Source organism: Notothenia coriiceps, unplaced genomic scaffold, assembly GCF_000735185.1.
Source record: "Notothenia coriiceps isolate Sejong01 unplaced genomic scaffold, NC01 NC01_scaffold00036509, whole genome shotgun sequence".
Lineage (NCBI taxonomy): Eukaryota > Metazoa > Chordata > Actinopteri > Perciformes > Nototheniidae > Notothenia > Notothenia coriiceps.
This window is the reverse complement of record NW_011369210.1, coordinates 575782-592722: the sequence shown is the minus strand read 5'-3', so window position 1 is coordinate 592722 and position 16941 is coordinate 575782. Positions and strand designations below refer to the sequence as shown.

Sequence of the window (16941 nt, the reverse complement as noted above, 5' to 3'; positions counted from 1 at the left end):
AACGCCTTACTTGTTCAACACGAACGTCATATTCAAGCGCTTGTTGCTATGGATACGGGGCTTTTGTTTACAGGCCAGGCTCAGGATTTTTAGGACTGTTTTTATTTTAAACCATGGACTCTAAACTACACATAGAAATTGTTGGCTTGATTAAAGATCGCAGTTTCCATGTTGCCAAAAGTATTGTCGAGGTAAAGCTTTTTATTTCTTACAGTTTTATGTAACATGTGTTTTCCCTCAATTTTACAATTGTATCCTTTGACTATGAACAACAGGGACTAAAACAGAAGTTTCCTGAGAAGTTTCTGGATCCGAAAATTAAATCACTCCTTGAATTAGACTGGCACACATATCTGTGTCAAAAGAAAAGGGTAAGTCCTCTGATTATATGTTTGAAATGCAAATTAATCAAATCAACAGAAAAGTAGAACAATGCTCTACAATGATAGTAAAAGTGTAATGTAACCTAAAATTGAAATGGAAAAATACTTAAGTAAAGTACAAGTACATGATTATTGTACAGCACTTGGGTAAATATACATGTTATCTTCCACCATTGTTGTAGATGAGCTGCAGCAGCTTGCTGAGGGTTGTGATGCCACAGCTAAACACACACAACTGCTGTAGTTTGACGTCATGGCTTTTCTGAATAGCTGATTCATAACCACACATCTGTTGTTTAACACTTGTGATTCAAGGAGCTGCGTGGTGACGTGTGGCAGTACTCCAGCAGCCTGATGTGCTTTCTGAACGGCCTTCTCCTGGGTAATGAGAAGGACCTCACCCGCTGGGCCAAGAATGAGTGGAATTTTTCTTTCACTCGGCCACAGGCTTTCTATATGGCTCTCACTGAGGACTACTACAACAAACACCTTCGAAACACTGGGGCAAGTCAAAAACACAGTCACAAAAACATATATTTAAATGTTATATAGGTTATAGGAACATTTATGAAAAGTGATGTTATGTGTACATGAAGTCATCTTTGAAAACTATTAGGCTTCAGTTAGTCATTAGCTGCTCTTATTAATGAAGAGTGCCCTGTCCAAATCATATTCATTATATTTGTTCAACCTTAAATCATCTAAATGAAAATAATAAATCTCTCTTTCTTTTGATTATAGCATCAGTTTGTCTTCATGGAAATTGAGATAGCAGGAGAGGCAGTAGGGAGGTTATTGTTTGAGGTGAGGCAAAAATGTATGTTGTTTCACAATGCTCATACAAAACGCCTGTGTCATCTTAAATCCCTGACTTTTGTATATTGTAATATTCTTTAAATGGTTGGTATACAAAACTAAATGACATCACAGAATGGCAGCATGTTTTACGAGGTGCATTGTCCTCCCTCTCCTCAGCTGTTCTCAGATATTTGTCCAAAGACATCAAAGAACTTCGAGGCTCTGTGCACAGGAGAGCGAGGCGGATCAGAAAGTGGCCTCCCACTTTGCTACAAGGGTTCCCTGTTTCATCGTGTGGTGCCAAACGGCTGGGTGCAAGGTGGAGGTACGGTCCACATTATCAATGTCACAATTTTAAATAAGATACGATAAGATTGGAAATGACTGTATGATGTCACACCAGGAAATTCTGTTCTTACAGTGGCTTTAGAGTGAAAAAGCAAAGGAAAAAAGCAGTTAAAAAATATTGAATTAAATAAATATTAAAAACCAGACAATTAAAAATACAACATTATAATAGCTATTTATAAGCTACACCTTTCACATATCAAGACAAATATGAGGGTATAATAACAAGGAAAATAGAAATACATAATAATCCATCCAACTTCAATATCAGGGCAGTTAATTTGAAATACATGCCACTTGAAATGGAAAATATATCCATAAATTATTAGTAATTGAACTGGAATTGAACTTCCTGGATTGTGTTCATGTTCATAATGATTATTTTTTTCTGCTTGAAAAGGCTTTATTATATTTGGTTCACATGATTTTTAAACTTATCTGACTCTATTTACAGGAAGTGAAACTATCTTTGAACTCCTGTAACTTCCTTCAATACTCATTACATAGCCCATCCCTTAATTACACAATACCAGCACCTGAAGTTGTTAGGAAATCATGTGAAATTGAGGAAGTGGTTTTTGTAAAAATGTCTTTGGTCTATTCAAAAAGAGCAAGCTGTATCTTTATATAACGTAGATATTAATCCAGTGAGGAAAGGTGATGGAGGGGAGTCAATCTATGGACCAGCGTTTGAAGGTAAAAACACCTACGGTATTACAATGAATGTGTGTGTGTTAGTGGATTTACTTGTACTGTATAAAAAAAACTCAGCTGAACATGTGTCATCTTCTCCATTTAGATGAGAGCTTTGCTGTGTCCCATACTAAACGTGGCACTCTAGGAATGGCCAATAAGGGTCCCCACAGCAATGGATCCCAGTTCTACATCACCCTGCAGCCAACGCCCTGGATGGACAGGACCTATGTTGCCTTTGGGTTTGTATTACACCTATTTTATTTCTCAATCCTGCATAATCTCAATTCTGATTAGTTGGAGCCTAATGTCTTGGTTTTCTATTCTAGTCACGTGGTTGAGGGTGTCGACGTCCTGAGGAGATTAGAAGAAGCTGTGACCTGCAATGAAAGACCCAAATATGAATGTAAAGTTACAGACTGTGGAGTGTTTAAGTTTTAAGTCAAGTGCTTACATTTTTTATCAATGTTATTCATGGAATAAAATAAACCTGAGATACATGTAACATGCGACTTATGATTTAAATATGATTATTTAGTATAGATGAGATTATCGAACATTATATTCAGGCATAGACACTTTGTCAGAAAAAGTGGTGGGGACAATTTCTCCAGATTTAACATCAGCATAGCAGAAGACAAAAGATGTCCCTCCCCTGGGTGTTGAACCTCGAGCACCTGCATGAAAAACCAATGCATAGACCTGGACCACCAATGTGTTTTTAAAATGCCCAACTATAGGTCTTGCTGTCGTGTGATTTGTACTTTTATGCACACAACTAGCACACAGGTATGGAGGACAGAACATGACATAAGTAAAAAAAAATGCATAATTGAGGAATAAAAACAGGAATAAATACAGGAATAAAAACAGGAATAAATACTGGAATAAAAACAGAAATAAATACAGGAATAAAAAAATACAAGAGAAAATAAATAAATATTGAAATAAATAAATGTATAAATAAAAAAACACACACTATATATCTTTATTGTATTTATACATTTATTTCTACTTACATTTATATATTTATTAATTTCTTTGTCTGTTGAAACTGTAAAGCGTAAATAAACTTTGATTGGTTTTGATCGATGATTTGGCGCAAGAAGTACACTTCACTTCAGAGCCCTCAAGAGTCAGATATAAATGTGTATTAGCGTCAAAAATTGTGTTGGGTTGGGTTTTGCTTCTACCTAAAACTCAGTAGTGTGCATGTGTAGGAGCCAGGAATGTCAGAGATGGGATTTCTGATGTATGATTTATTGGGGTTTTTCTTTGTTTATTATATTATAACTTCTGCTTTTAAATATTCAAACATATTTAAATATTGCAATGAGTACTTTTACTCCTAATACTTTTAGTACATTATCTTAAACATACTTAAATAGTTCATAAGTACCATTCTTGATGCAGTACTTTTACCTGAAATTGAGTATATAGCATAGGTATATAGGCCTACACAGTGTGGTTTTAGTACTTTTACTCAAGTAAATAATCGTAATACTTTTCCACCACTGCCTAAAAAGAGTGACAGCTGTTTGATTAATGATAAGAAACTCCTCTCCTTCTTGCCTTTAACGTATTTCTTCACATACGCTCGTTTTTTTTTTTAATCACTCCTCCCAGCCAAAAGTGCCACATGACCTGTCAAGTAGGAAGTAGCGAGGCAGCGAGCAGCAAGCAACAGCAGTAGCGACCAGAAACGCAAGAAGACGGCAAGGAAGCTGTGAAATCGCTGGAGTCTCATTCTCAACGTTTTTCAGCACACATTTGTATCTTCTTGGAGTATAAAGAGGATTAAACCGGCCGCAGTCATGTACCTGAAGGTGGTGTTTTTCACTGTAGTCGTGGCTCTGATTGGCGCAGCAGCCGCAGGTAAGTTTGAGCTAAAAGGCTAACCAGCTCGATGAAGACATGCACCAGAGAACTGATTGTATCCGTCTTCATGCCTCCATTTCTGGTTATTACAGTGCACTATTAGATGTTTCAGCTCTGAGTTTGACAGCTGTCTCCCGTCCTTTATTTATTTTCTTTCTAAAATGAAATGTACAAAATGATCCTTTTGGCAACTTGACAGTATAATGTCTACGCTCAAGTTGTCCAGCTAACGCTTTAGCCTGCTAGCAAGCTATAGACCCGAAATTAAATGTAAAATTATGTTACAGTAATATTTCTCACATGATGTGCATGACAAGAGGAGCCATAGCAGATATTCGTGTGTAACCCTTGTTGTCAGATCCAGTTGATCAGGAGCCAGATCAGCTTGTTATGTAACATTTTGAATCTCTATTCTGTCACTTTTTAGAATTCAAACATTACATTTAAGATTAAAAGGTATTATTTTAATATGCACAGTAACTACAGTGTAGTTATGGCAATGGAAATGTCAAGTCCCAGGCTCCTTCACCAATGCAACATAAATATATATATAAGACATGAACAATAAAACAATACAAAATAGTGCAAGAAGAACCGAACAGAAATATATGTAAATATAATCAAATGGTGACCAATATACAGGTAAATGTGTGGGAAGTAAAATATAAATATGTCAAATAGACTAAGATTAAGAATGTAGAAATACTGTACGGATAAAATACTTCTTATTGTTGTAATAAATAAATATGTGAAATGCAGACAGATTAATAACAATGTAAAACCATGCTGTGTGTCTGTGCTAAAATGTGTGTTGTTATTGTGAGTGAGACATCTGGATAGCAACAGTATCATTTTCATCACCTGCAGGAAGTTATTAAAATATACCTCAACTATGTTTGATTTGTGACTTCTTCTTTTCAGATGACTGTCCCGCCCTGTCCTGTGCTCTGTGTGGAAGCAGTAGCAGTGAGTGCCAGTGGGTCAACTGCACAACACCACGTGAGTATCTGTCATACATGTGTGTGGGCTTGTGGAGGGAGAGGCACAGGTTTGTCTTTGTGTATCCTAAGTGGTCCAGACAGCTGAACTGATTCGACACATGACTGCTACGGTATGGAGAGAAGGATAAGCAGTGGATGCTGACTTTTAGATAATGTGATGCCAATTTCCCTATAGCCCAATCTGTATCGTAATCGTCTGGGAACACCAACAACACACTGATCAGGACGGGCTGGTTTTAGAAGTACATTCCCGGCAGACAGCTCTTAAGGGGGAGGATCTAGTTAAGGCAACATTCTGTAAGTGATTTGCATAGACACACTTTTAATCAGCACAATAACGTCAGTAGTAGCTAGTAGCTGATTTAAATGGAAGGGGAGACAAATGTATAGGTAAAGGAATCCATGCATCACAATACTCTCTAGGAAGATTATGTCTCGATGCAGGTTCAATAATCGGAATTTGAAACCCAATTCTCGTCCTCATGTTTCAATTATGTGAGACTAGACTGCTACTTTCCTTATAACTGAACTAATGCTATGGTGAAACTTAAAGGATATAAACATGTGTCTTATATTTACATTCTGAGCTAAGGCTTTTTCTTGAGTTTCTTTTAGCTTTTATGCTATGAAGTGCTTCAGATCATGCTGAAGTCTTCCCTTATTTACTAAAGTGGTTCTGCTACAGGAACACTTTTGTTTATCTTGTTGTTGGTGTATTGCACCGCTAGGAATTATGTTGGCATATGTAACCTTTCACTTGTTACTACCATTTAATAAATACAGATAATGCAAGTAAATTCAGTAGCCAGTTGTGATATAGGGCAAAGAATATGTTTATGGATCAAAAGGTATGGATAACCGTTTTTTCACCTCGTCATAGCCCTTTGGATCAGCATTGAATCATGTGGTGCCTCGAGACTTTCAACAATACTAAGCTAGATATATTTCTTTTAGACATTTTACGTCTCACTTTGATTGTGCTTTTACCTTCTCTCGCCTTCGTCTCTGTGTCACCGGTGCAGTAATGTCATTATGTTAATTAAAATGTCCAAACATGGGAGCCCACAGTATGAGAAATCTTTCTGACTTCTGCAGAGTTCAGGATGTGGAGGAATATGCTGCAGTGGTATTTTTTCTCATTTGGAAGTCTGCTGTTTGTGATTTAGTAATATGCATCATTCATTAACACAGAGTTTCCATATCAAAACCACATGACAAGTTGTTTCCTAAATCAACCAACGGTTTTTCACTCACTGCAACTGCGTACTTCTCTTATGGGTTGAGTTTTTAGTATGAGAGGAGATGAGCTGGTTGTTTATTCGTGCTGTTATCAGTGTTAGGGAATCAGGTTAAGGGTGTTATAAGTAAAGCAGAAATCAGTCAAACAATCTTCTATATTAAAATCGAACGTTTGTCCCGCTGATTCATTCAGCAGATATTAATTAAACTGTGAGATAAACCCTTTGTGGTTATTGCTTGAGTTTTGCGATAATTAAACGGGTAGACTTCTGACCAAAATCTGAACCTTGCACGTACACTTTTTCTTTGTTTGTTATTGACTTTACCGGCCTTGAGAGCTGTTCTCTAATATTGGCCTGAGTTCAGTGTGTGTCAGCAGGCACACACAGGTCTCTGGTTATTGTGAAGAAGATGAACAGGAGAGGAAGAGAGAGGATGTGTGTCAGGAAGCCTGCAATATCCTCACGCTGGGGGACAGAAGGAAGGAGAGGATAACGGCCTCAGTTAGAGGAAAGAGTGTGCAGATAGGATAGAGATTAGTGTCATGTGCCTCGCTGTTCTCATCATTTATGCCTCGGGTGCAGTTCAGGACTGGAGTGCGCGGTGTTCTTGTCACACATTTCAGTTGTTATTAATCTCAAACAATAAGATACCCTGTCTGTTGTAACTTTATTACTTGTTGGTCCAGCTTTTCTCCAGCAACAGTTGACATTAGTAAGGCAAGAACAAGTCTTTTTACGTCTCATGGGAGTTGACCTGTTAGACAACTTTGCCAATGAGTAGCTTTGATTCTTTCCAGGAACGTTAGAGGATCCCACACCCTTCTTTTGTTTTGTCTCGAGTTTTATATATGTCCCTCAATGACACTTTACCCAATAATGCAATATGTGGTTGAACAGGACAGGTGAGGGCAGCACTATTTATATCCTCTCAGAGCCAACAGGGTCTGGGTAGTAAAGCCTTTCGTATTTCCCAAGTGAGAAACATGTACAGGTTTACAATGACACACAACGGACACAAGAAAAAAGCAAACAATCATGCCCTGATACAAAAAACAAAACAACAAGTGTATCAAGAGTTATATTTGTCTTGTAAGATTTGAGGTCATTTTCATAAGTTTTAATTTATTTTGTAAGGAAGATTTGATTATTGTTTTTTCCCCCTTGATCATCTGATGGTAATATAAACCAGAAAAGGACTCATTGTTCAAACTTAAAGAGAGGTTTGGCTGTTTTTCTCTTGTTCATGTTAGAAAATGTCTCTCTCTTCAGCGCTCTGTCACACACCAGAACAAACAGTCAACTACAAAAGCAGGCTCAACACTGTTTAACAACACTGTTAAACAACACTGACTGCTCCCAACACAAGTAAGCCAGAGCTCAAATCTTTCACAAACCCAAAAATGGATCGCCCTTTTTCATATGAACTCAGCAAAATGTGGAAAGGTCAGCTTTGTCCAGTCAAGATGGCTCTGCTGAAGCGCAGCATGACCACACTGCAGCAGCGAGCTTCCACGTTGTCATTACCAGATTTATTTTGGCTTTAGGGAATTTGTGGACGTGCATTTCCCTGCAGTCCAGTGCTTACAAGCGTTACACGTGTACATGCTCTGTAGCGTCTCTAAGTACAGGCTGTCATTTGTGACAAAGCTGGTGCTCTTAACAAGGAAGCTCTTTCTGAGGCTTTCACTCACACCTCTAGCTTGATCTAGTTGTGACTGGGCCTCGTGGTGAGGAAGACGTCACTATATCAAAAAAGGGTGAGAGTCGGCCTCACCTTTCACAGCTGCCTGCGAGATAACAGCGCTCTAACACACTGGAGGTTGAAAACCCTCCTCCCACATGTCCTGACTTACATAGATCGATGTGTCTATAAAATAATGCCGCCAACACTTTAGAAATGACTTGATCTTGATGTTACTTTAATCACAGTTATGAAAGGAAGTGAGTCATTACGTTTCCAGCTTTGGTTAGTTTTGAGTTTAAGATATATGAAGAAGCTGACTTTTTTTTTTACCTTACTTTACTTCCTGGTCAGTCAGGACAGAAGTGCTTAATCATGTTAGGTAGCATTCTGGGAAACACAAGATGGAGGTACATAGAGAAACAGTGGAGGCAAGTTAGGGCACAGTGACAGTGATAGGAACCTGAAAGAATAGCCCCGAAAAAGACCCATCCTCAATAATTGAACCAAGAGACAAATTGACAAACTAATAGTTATGACATGAAAGCCTTTTAATAGAAGCTTATTTCAAATGCTAGTGCCCACAGTAATGAACCTGATACAGAAAGAAGCTCTGGGAGCTGTGGAGAATGTAACGCAGGCTTCGAGTTATTTTTCACCCCATTTGGATAAAGCCAAAAGATGCTTTGAACAATGGCAGCAGCCTTACTGTAATTTATGGTCAGCCATCTGGCGGGAGTCGTCGGGTTGGATGGTTGCTGTGGATTATTGTATTACAAGCAAGGAAGGTGGAGCAACATGTTTTACAGCAGCAGGTGTCCCACATTTAGTACACAGTTCCCTTTATGATGTTCCTGTGTGCTCGTATAAGGAAATCAAGAGCCATTAGTCCCATTTCAATCTACACAAAGATGGGGTCAAAGGTCTTTAACAGCCTCCCCTGTCACTGTAATAAACAGTTATTAAAGCTTTATATGTTTCCCACTTCCCTATCATTTGAAACGCTTAGTTATTATCTTGTTCCCTTGTTCCAAAAAGAGGACCGATACAAGTGATGGAAAATTGTGGCCATGCTTGATGTTTGTATACTGTGAATGTATTTTCATTACTGTAGCGATTTCCAGTAAGCTAGATCATCCTAAATAAGATCATAATTGATTAGTCTCACCAAAATGGTGATTTGGCAAATTAAAGAAGCAAACCATAAAAAGCTAAATATGATAAGTAGACGGACTGACAGTTGAATTCACATTATTGCACATCAGAGGTATTGCATAGTTTAGTATACATTTAAAAATCCAATCATTACAAGTTCACACAGCTCAAGGTGAGAAAAATAAGCAATTTCAATCAAACTCAAAGATATTCAATGTACCGTCATGTTTGACAAATAAAAGCATCAAGTCATTACATTTAAGAACTAACAGTTTTGGCCTTGTTGCTTGAAACATAATTGTATACATATGTTAAGGCAATTTATTCTTCTGTTGACATTGAAACAATAATTTAAGCTCTGATACATAATATATTCATTAGAATTCAAAAATGTCTGCTTTCTCTTAAACATGGTCTGAAAAACCCTGTGAGAAGTTTGGCAAGAAGGATATTTAAAATAATTTTACAACAACTTATCCATTCACTTTCTGTACAAGGCAATTCCTGATCAGAGGTTATGTGTGGTTGCCTGCGCTTAAGCACAACGGCAGTTTCACAACATCACTGGGTGTGAAAAGACTCTAAAGTCACAAGGTGCTGTCCGTCATGACTCATGCTTTCCTGTCTGTGACAAGGGCTGAGTTAAACCATTAAGTTAAAGAAATGAAAACTAATAAATGTTTTCCTCGTTTTTTTCTCCAATTATGGATTATAATATTCATTAATCATGTCTGTAAATAAGTACAATTGTGTTTCATAGGTAAAACAATAAGTAACTATGATGTTTCGTCTGGATCTTGTGTTTTTGTAAAGTTTTGAGGACAGGCAAGGCTTCACAGCGGGGTCAAAGTCCCTTCTCTCATACTTAATCAGTAATCTGATTTGAACAAAGAGAATACACCCAGATATTCAAACTTTGAGACAAAAATAAAACAAATGATGTTTTCACTCTTTAATAGTACTGGAATAATAATAGTACATTTAATGAAGTTCTGCACATGAATGTGTTAAAATGAGGTCACATTAAAATGCCTCTTCTCACATGTTTATACATTAATACTATAGTAAAACTCTGACAGGGCCTCTTCTTGTTGCATAACCAGTCCTTGTAGTTGAATGCTTATATTATATTTATATTATATATTTCTTCTGTACCTACATGTATTTTCAGTACAGGACTTTTGAAGAAGCTTTTTTTTCCATTATAGCATTGCCACTTTTAAGTATATTATCTGAATCCCTTTCCCACCCTTGGTTTGAAGTTACTTTCTTTTTATCTCCAGTGACAATGAGATATAAGTATAAAGATTTTCACGTTTTATTTTGTTGAGTCATGCTCTTGTGTTGCCAGATACACTGCTGGTGTGGTAAAACGTAATAACTAATCCATAGAAAAAACAGCTTTTTACATCTAAAATGTCATTTCTTTGAGTATTTGACTATGCTGTGTACACAGAGGGTTAGAGAGGAAAAACCTTGAGATGGAGGCTGTGTTTATGTTTTGTACACACGCACTGATGCTTGTCATTTCACTTCTTTATGAGCTGTAAAACAATAATGACTCTATATCAGCTGAAAATGAAAGGCTCAGGATTGAAGTGCTATAACTCTTGCCAACAAAGGAAACTGACATCTACTTTGGGCACATTAATTCACATAAAGCATTTCATTTATGATACTTTTTGTCTTTCAGCAATTGTCGGCTGTCGCAACATGACTCTTCTGACAAAAAACGAGACCTGCTCTAATGCTACATGCTCAGGTAAGTCCAACAGGGTAGTGTTTCTATCAAATATCAGATTGGGATATTAACATTTTATATTAACATTTTATACTAACATCTTCTTTTCGGTCCTCAGAGAATCTGCAGACGGCATATTTGTATTTAAATAATAACAATACTAATAATCAGCAGATTCTCTTTGGGTTTAGCTCTGAGGTGTTAATGGCCAGTCTAAGCACTTTGTCTATGTCATGTTTGTTGGCAAAACTTGGCAAAGTGAAACAAATAATTTCACCCATCCAGGAGAAACGATGAGGCAGCACTGTGTATTTCTGGCCATTGTTTTTTTGTGCGGTGTCTATTGCTTTCCCCCTTTCACCCTGTCTTGGTGTTGGTTCCTTGTCCAGCCCCTACCCCCCCTCCAGCCCTTCCTTCCACTTCAGCCCCCACTCCCCCTGTTGTCACCACCGCCTCCTCTAACGGCAGCACCCCTGAGCCAATCACAGGTAACCAGTCCTAAAAAACCTCTGCTACTGTCAGCTTTACTCTCTGTTGTGCAGCATATACGATTTGGTCGTTTTAGTAGTTTTATTTAGATGTACCAAAGTTGTAATATTGAAGAATTAAATGAAATCAGACCCTGTTTTTGACATTATATACTGTCTACATTGGTTAGCCATGCAATTTGTTTGCAATGTATCTGTAATTGCGTCTTTATATAGTTTAGTTAGTAGATATCATTGTTAGAGGTGAAGTCCACCATCCCCACTCACATTGCCAATTGACGAAGGATTGACCGGAAGTGATGCAGAGTGTAATTCAGCTTCAATTAAGCGATATCAGGCTGTTTATTGTTCAGATTAACAAACCCAACGTATCCTACTACTGCAGCGTCACATTTAAAGACTTCAATTGGTACTACACAGTGTGGCATTTATTGTGCAGCAGTCAAAAGAAACAATGTTTTTGTCACAGTCAGTTCCATAAATCTGCCTGCAAAACAAGCACTTTTTATCGTTGGATAATTTTTTTATTTTGGCAAAGAACTAAGAAAAAAACAGAACTAGTCACCGTTAGCTGTTAAATGAAGAGTTATTTTAGCGTTACATCTCCAACTACTCAGCGAGGCAACAAGCTTTACTGTGCCCTGCTGAGAAAGAAACACTCAGCTGTGTGCAGCTTGAAATCAAATAGTGGTTGAATTTATTATTGACTTATCCCTTTATCAGAACCACGTTTGTTTGGCTGCACTTTAGACACACTTTTACTCGTTTGCACTCCTGACAAAGACTCAAGAAATCGTTGGTATTGAACCGTACTTACTGATACCGTGAGTGCAAATGAACCCAGACCAAATTCTTAGGGATTACAACTTCAAATAAATCATATAGCTTTTAAAGGAAATCGTGTAAAGACTAATGGATGTGTTCTCACTGTAACCTTACACCAGCCAATGCCACCAGTGTTCCCCCTGTCATCACGACTCATAGTGTAAACATCACCACGGCTTCCCCCTCTAATACAAGTAAGTCTGACATTGTGACAGAGCGAGACTATTTCCTAAATCGGTCCTGAAAGATGCATTAACTCTCCATTTCTCGTCTTTTATAACAGCTGGCACCGCCCCGGCCACCACTAAGGTCGCCCCTTCTCCTGAGCCTCACCATAACACCTTCGACGCTGCGAGCTTCATCGGTGGAATAGTGCTGGTCCTGGGTCTGCAGGCCGTCATCTTCTTCCTCTACAAGTTCTGCAAGTCCAAGGACCGCAACTACCACACCCTTTGAAGCAGCCGCTCGTTTTGATCCACGTCACATGACCAATCCCCATCACTAACCAGAACCTTCCAGAGAGGACTCCCCACTCGGCACGCACTCATCACGGGGAACTCAAACAGTGTTTTCTAGCAGGTTTTTTCTAGATCTTTGATGTTTGTGCCACTTTTGATATAGGCCTGCATTAGCTCTGCTGTTATAGTATGTATCAAGCCACACACACCAAGGCCTGTATGTATTATTTTAACTATACAACGCTGAAGAAATATGGCTTCTTGAGCCTCAATCATCGGGTGGTTACTCCCACCTCCATCATGCCATTAGTCATTCTGTGCACGCCATTTCCCAACAGAGTGAGGCGGTTCATGTTATTCTCTCAAGTAAACAAGAGAGAATTAGTCATGTACACAGTGTAGCTTTCCTGTTGGGAGTAAGACGGCTGCAAACTGCTAGTATTATCCTTTTTTTTGGATTTGGAAACACTGTTTGAGTTCACAGCTATTCTTTAAACGTGACGACTGTGATGATTCAGTATTGCTTTTAGCCTGTTGAATCGTAGGCAGGTTCCCTCTTCCCCCAAGCTGTATTATGTGTTTGTAGATGATGTCAAAGTGGTGGGGGTTACGCACGAGGGAATAAAAGCAATACTAAATTATCTGATGTCAGACCAAAAAAACTAATGGTGATCCCTCTGGTCAAAAGTCTTATTCTGGGTGTCTCCCTTGGCTTTTAGGAGTGCTGTGCGTCTTCTGCTGTCGAGGTCCCTAAGGGAAAACGTTCCCTATAATAGTTGTAAAAAACTACAAAAATCAACTGCCACTAGAGCAGCTCAATGCAATAAATCCTGTATTAAGTTAATTTCCCATCCTTTAATCTCCCAACTGTTATTTCTGAACTTCACCGACATCAAAACGTACCCACTCTTAACGTCAGCTGGCATTTTGCCCCCTGCTTCTTTGGGGAAGTCAAAGAGGGCCTGTGGGTCCTAATGAAAGATTGTAGAATATTTCAGAAATAGAAATAAATATTTTGTTTTAGATAATGTGTAATATAGAGAACAGGGAGATAAGGAAAATGGCATGCACCTTGTTGATGTGGACAGTGATAGCAGTGAAGTGCCTTTAATGTCCTGGGAGACTTAAAGATAGCGGTTGAAGAGTGTGAGTCTTTTCTTCTTGTTTGAGGCCCAAGTGTTATCATTAGTTTCTTTAAAGAAAGAAACGGTATCGCTGTGCTGATATTGGTGAGAACTGTAGTATCCCAGCTGGACTGAAGAGCCTTTATTGTGAAGTATACAATAGATAGTTGCCATTTGAGGGCCTTGATCAGTCCAGCTTGAAGTTTTTTCCCTATAAGTAGAAGACTATATTCAGTACAAGAATATATCGTCCTCTCACTGGTGACTTTGTGTAAATGGATAATGTAAAGGCTCTCTCCCTTTAGTAATGCCCAACACTGCTCCCAAATGTCCTCCCTTCTCACTATTTATTCCTCAATTGTGTTGAATTTCGAAGCATGAACAGTGACCTGGCAGGAAATCTGGGACCGCTGTTTGGTGATATAAATCAGGGAATGTTCTTTAAACAAAAGGCAAGAATATTGGGCTTAGTTTAATAAACTTGAGTATTGCGGAGAGTGCATTGAGGTACAAATGTTGGACTGTTTGAGTGCTTGTTTGGCCAAATGAGCATCGCACCTCTGATTTCTGACTGTGCCGTGTAAATGAGAGGATTGTGAATGAAGTGCAGAACTGCAGCAACAGAGCTCCATGCTAGAGCTCATGTTCTCTTACTAGCTTGCTGCTAACTGTGTGATTTAATTTGTTCCCTTTTTGTCCCTCCTGTACATAGCCATGTCCTGTTTTTGTTCATCTTCAACTTAAGGAAAGGCTAAATGGAGTGTTTATCAGTACATCTTTGCTCGTAGCGGCTTGTTGGTGTCAAGAATGTTCTTTTTTTCCCTTTATTGCATGCTGAATGCTAGGAGTTGTGATTTTTCCTCCCATTGCATATGCTCTTAGGGATTTAGACACTTAAAAACCACTTGATTATTTGTGATTAGTCCATATGCTAGTTGAAAGAATGCCTTGAAAACGTGTGCATTGAGCCAAAGTCCTCAGTTTTGGCATGGAAATTGAGCATTGCACTGATGAGCTTTGTTTTGTAAGTTTCTCTTTGTAAATGTTTTCATGGTTCAGCCATTAACAAAAAAATCTGATGCTTGTATAAATACTCGGTCTTGAATATTAACTAGATAATGGATGAATAATCACATTGTTTTGTCATCACAAACTGTAATAAATCCATGTTTATTTTCTTCTTTTGGCTTTTATAATTTAGGTTCACATGTTTCCTGCTGCTCACCATTAATACGCCTTTTTAACGCAGTCACCTGGTGGCATTAGGCTGCAGCCCAAAGACCCAACTGCAGCGAGAAGGTTCCGGAGTTTTGCCTTAGCTGCACCCATTTGTCCATTTGCTGCTTTTGGAGAGCCTTCGCCTAAATTTAGAGGAATATTTGAGTTTTATTCACAGCTGTTGCCTGCTGTGTGAATCCAGCCTCTGCTTTCGACATGGTAACTGCATTCCTTAAGAACACAGCATCACATGTTGACCTCAAAACACAATAGATGTCCATTGTGTCGACTCTCCGAAGCTTCTCCTACTTAGTCAGTCCGTGCACCTCTTAAAGAAAAGTGCCTTATTCAGTTAATACCCATATAAAGTTGTAGTTTGTAAAAAAAAATATATTATATGCCACACCTATTAAATTAATGGGACTCAGCACTTTCAGACCCCTGTGAAGTGGTTTTCTGTGATGTATTTAGCCTAAACGTTTGTTTTGTCATGCTCAGCCTTAACTTCTAGATCACACCCACAGAGCATTTACTATTGATGAGATGTGCAGGCACAAACCAGGCAGCTTATATTTGAAAAGTCTGTTTGTTGGATGTATTTTGAAATTATAAAGGCTGGCATTTAAGTGTTCTCCAAATCAACCAATCACACAATAGAATTATAGATGTTTAAATGCAGCTAAAATGGCTAAAAACAGCTAATGGATGATATAGTTTTCAAATAAAAGAAGCCTGGTTTTAGCCTGGACAACTTCTCACCAGCCCATTGTAACTAAATAGCTGCAACATTTTCTCCATAATCCAAACATGATGACTTGAAGTCCACTTTGGTTGTAATTTTCAATTGTGTGTGTGTGTGTGTGTGTGTGTGTGTGTGTGTGTGTGTGTGTGTGTGTGTGTGTGTGTGTAAAATGCTAGGTCAACAAGCTCTCGTCTTACAAACCCTCTCATCAAATATTTACAGTCTTTAAACAATTACAAATTCAGCATTGTTTAACTTTGAAAACTGTATTTGGAGATAGATATGTTTGTGTAGGGCTGCAACTATAATACATGTTTTCAGTATCAATTCATCTGGTTAATATTTTATAGATTCAATGATTAAATATCTGGTCTATAGAATGTCCATGATAGCAGTATCTAAATGTCTTCCAAAAACGTAAAGCATTGATTTGATATAGGCTACAGAGAAAATCAGGACATATCAATAATTGAAAACAGCCTGCTATATGCATAGAAAAGAATTAAAGATTAACAAAACAGTCACTGCAGCTTTATGTGTGAAAAATATATGTAGTTGTTTACAGACATTCTGCCAAGCTAGCCAGTGTTAGCTTCAAATGTAGCCTACTGTATATCATTAAGCTCTAAACAGAAACATAATTTGTTTCAGCCAAATAACTTTACTTGCTGTCATGTAGCAATTCAAACCCAGAGGAACCCAACAATTTGTTCAGAACAACACGATTGGAAAAACAGAGACAGGACACAGGCCGTTTCCCAGGTCACAGCACGTTTCTGCTTATGTAGCAAAAACTGTGGCTTTAAAGGAAATGTCTGTGTTCACAGTCTGTATACATTCTTAAACAAAGTGTGTGTGTGTGTGTGTAGAATTAATGCTTGTGCTGAGCAGTTATTCTTCCAGTGGCACCGAGTCACCACTGTTTCCCAGAACCAGAGTTTCAGGAAAAAAAATTGTTCGGACAACCACATAATTCCTCTCTCGTGTGTCCATAAAAAACAACCCTGCACAGTATCTGCTGGTAATGGACAGCAATGCTACTGCAGCTCTACCTCGAACTGCTTTTATGAGCTTTTCGCACACGGAAACTAGTAACACTAAAACACACTGTGATCAATTTAATCTTGCAATTTATAAATGAGTTGATCAGCATAAAAAGTAATCCCA

General features: G+C 38.2%; 2 protein-coding genes across 5 annotated transcripts; both read left to right on the top strand.

Annotated features, from left to right (window-relative positions):
* The first annotated feature begins 91 nt into the window (after nt 1–91).
* Nucleotides 92–3054, top strand: ppil6 (peptidylprolyl isomerase (cyclophilin)-like 6). Of its 3 annotated transcripts, XM_010792514.1 has the most exons (8): nt 92–191; nt 276–371; nt 699–887; nt 1125–1187; nt 1359–1506; nt 2166–2225; nt 2329–2464; nt 2552–3054. In XM_010792514.1, the coding sequence occupies exons 1-8, from the start codon at nt 114–116 to the stop codon at nt 2661–2663; spliced, it is 882 nt and encodes a 293-aa protein (XP_010790816.1). In that variant the 5' UTR covers nt 92–113; the 3' UTR covers nt 2664–3054. The 3 variants fall into 3 exon arrangements, with proteins under 3 accessions (XP_010790816.1, XP_010790818.1, XP_010790817.1); XM_010792516.1 differs by lacking the exon at nt 276–371; XM_010792515.1 differs by lacking the exon at nt 2166–2225.
* An 829-nt stretch (nt 3055–3883) lies between these two features.
* Nucleotides 3884–14994, top strand: cd164 (CD164 molecule, sialomucin). Of its 2 annotated transcripts, XM_010792512.1 has the most exons (6): nt 3884–4097; nt 5022–5099; nt 10872–10940; nt 11309–11407; nt 12352–12426; nt 12516–14994. In XM_010792512.1, exons 1-6 carry the CDS (start codon nt 4037–4039, stop codon nt 12686–12688), a joined length of 555 nt encoding a protein of 184 aa, XP_010790814.1. In that variant the 5' UTR covers nt 3884–4036; the 3' UTR covers nt 12689–14994. The 2 variants fall into 2 exon arrangements, with proteins under 2 accessions (XP_010790814.1, XP_010790815.1); XM_010792513.1 differs by lacking the exon at nt 11309–11407.
* The last annotated feature ends 1947 nt before the right edge of the window (nt 14995–16941 follow it).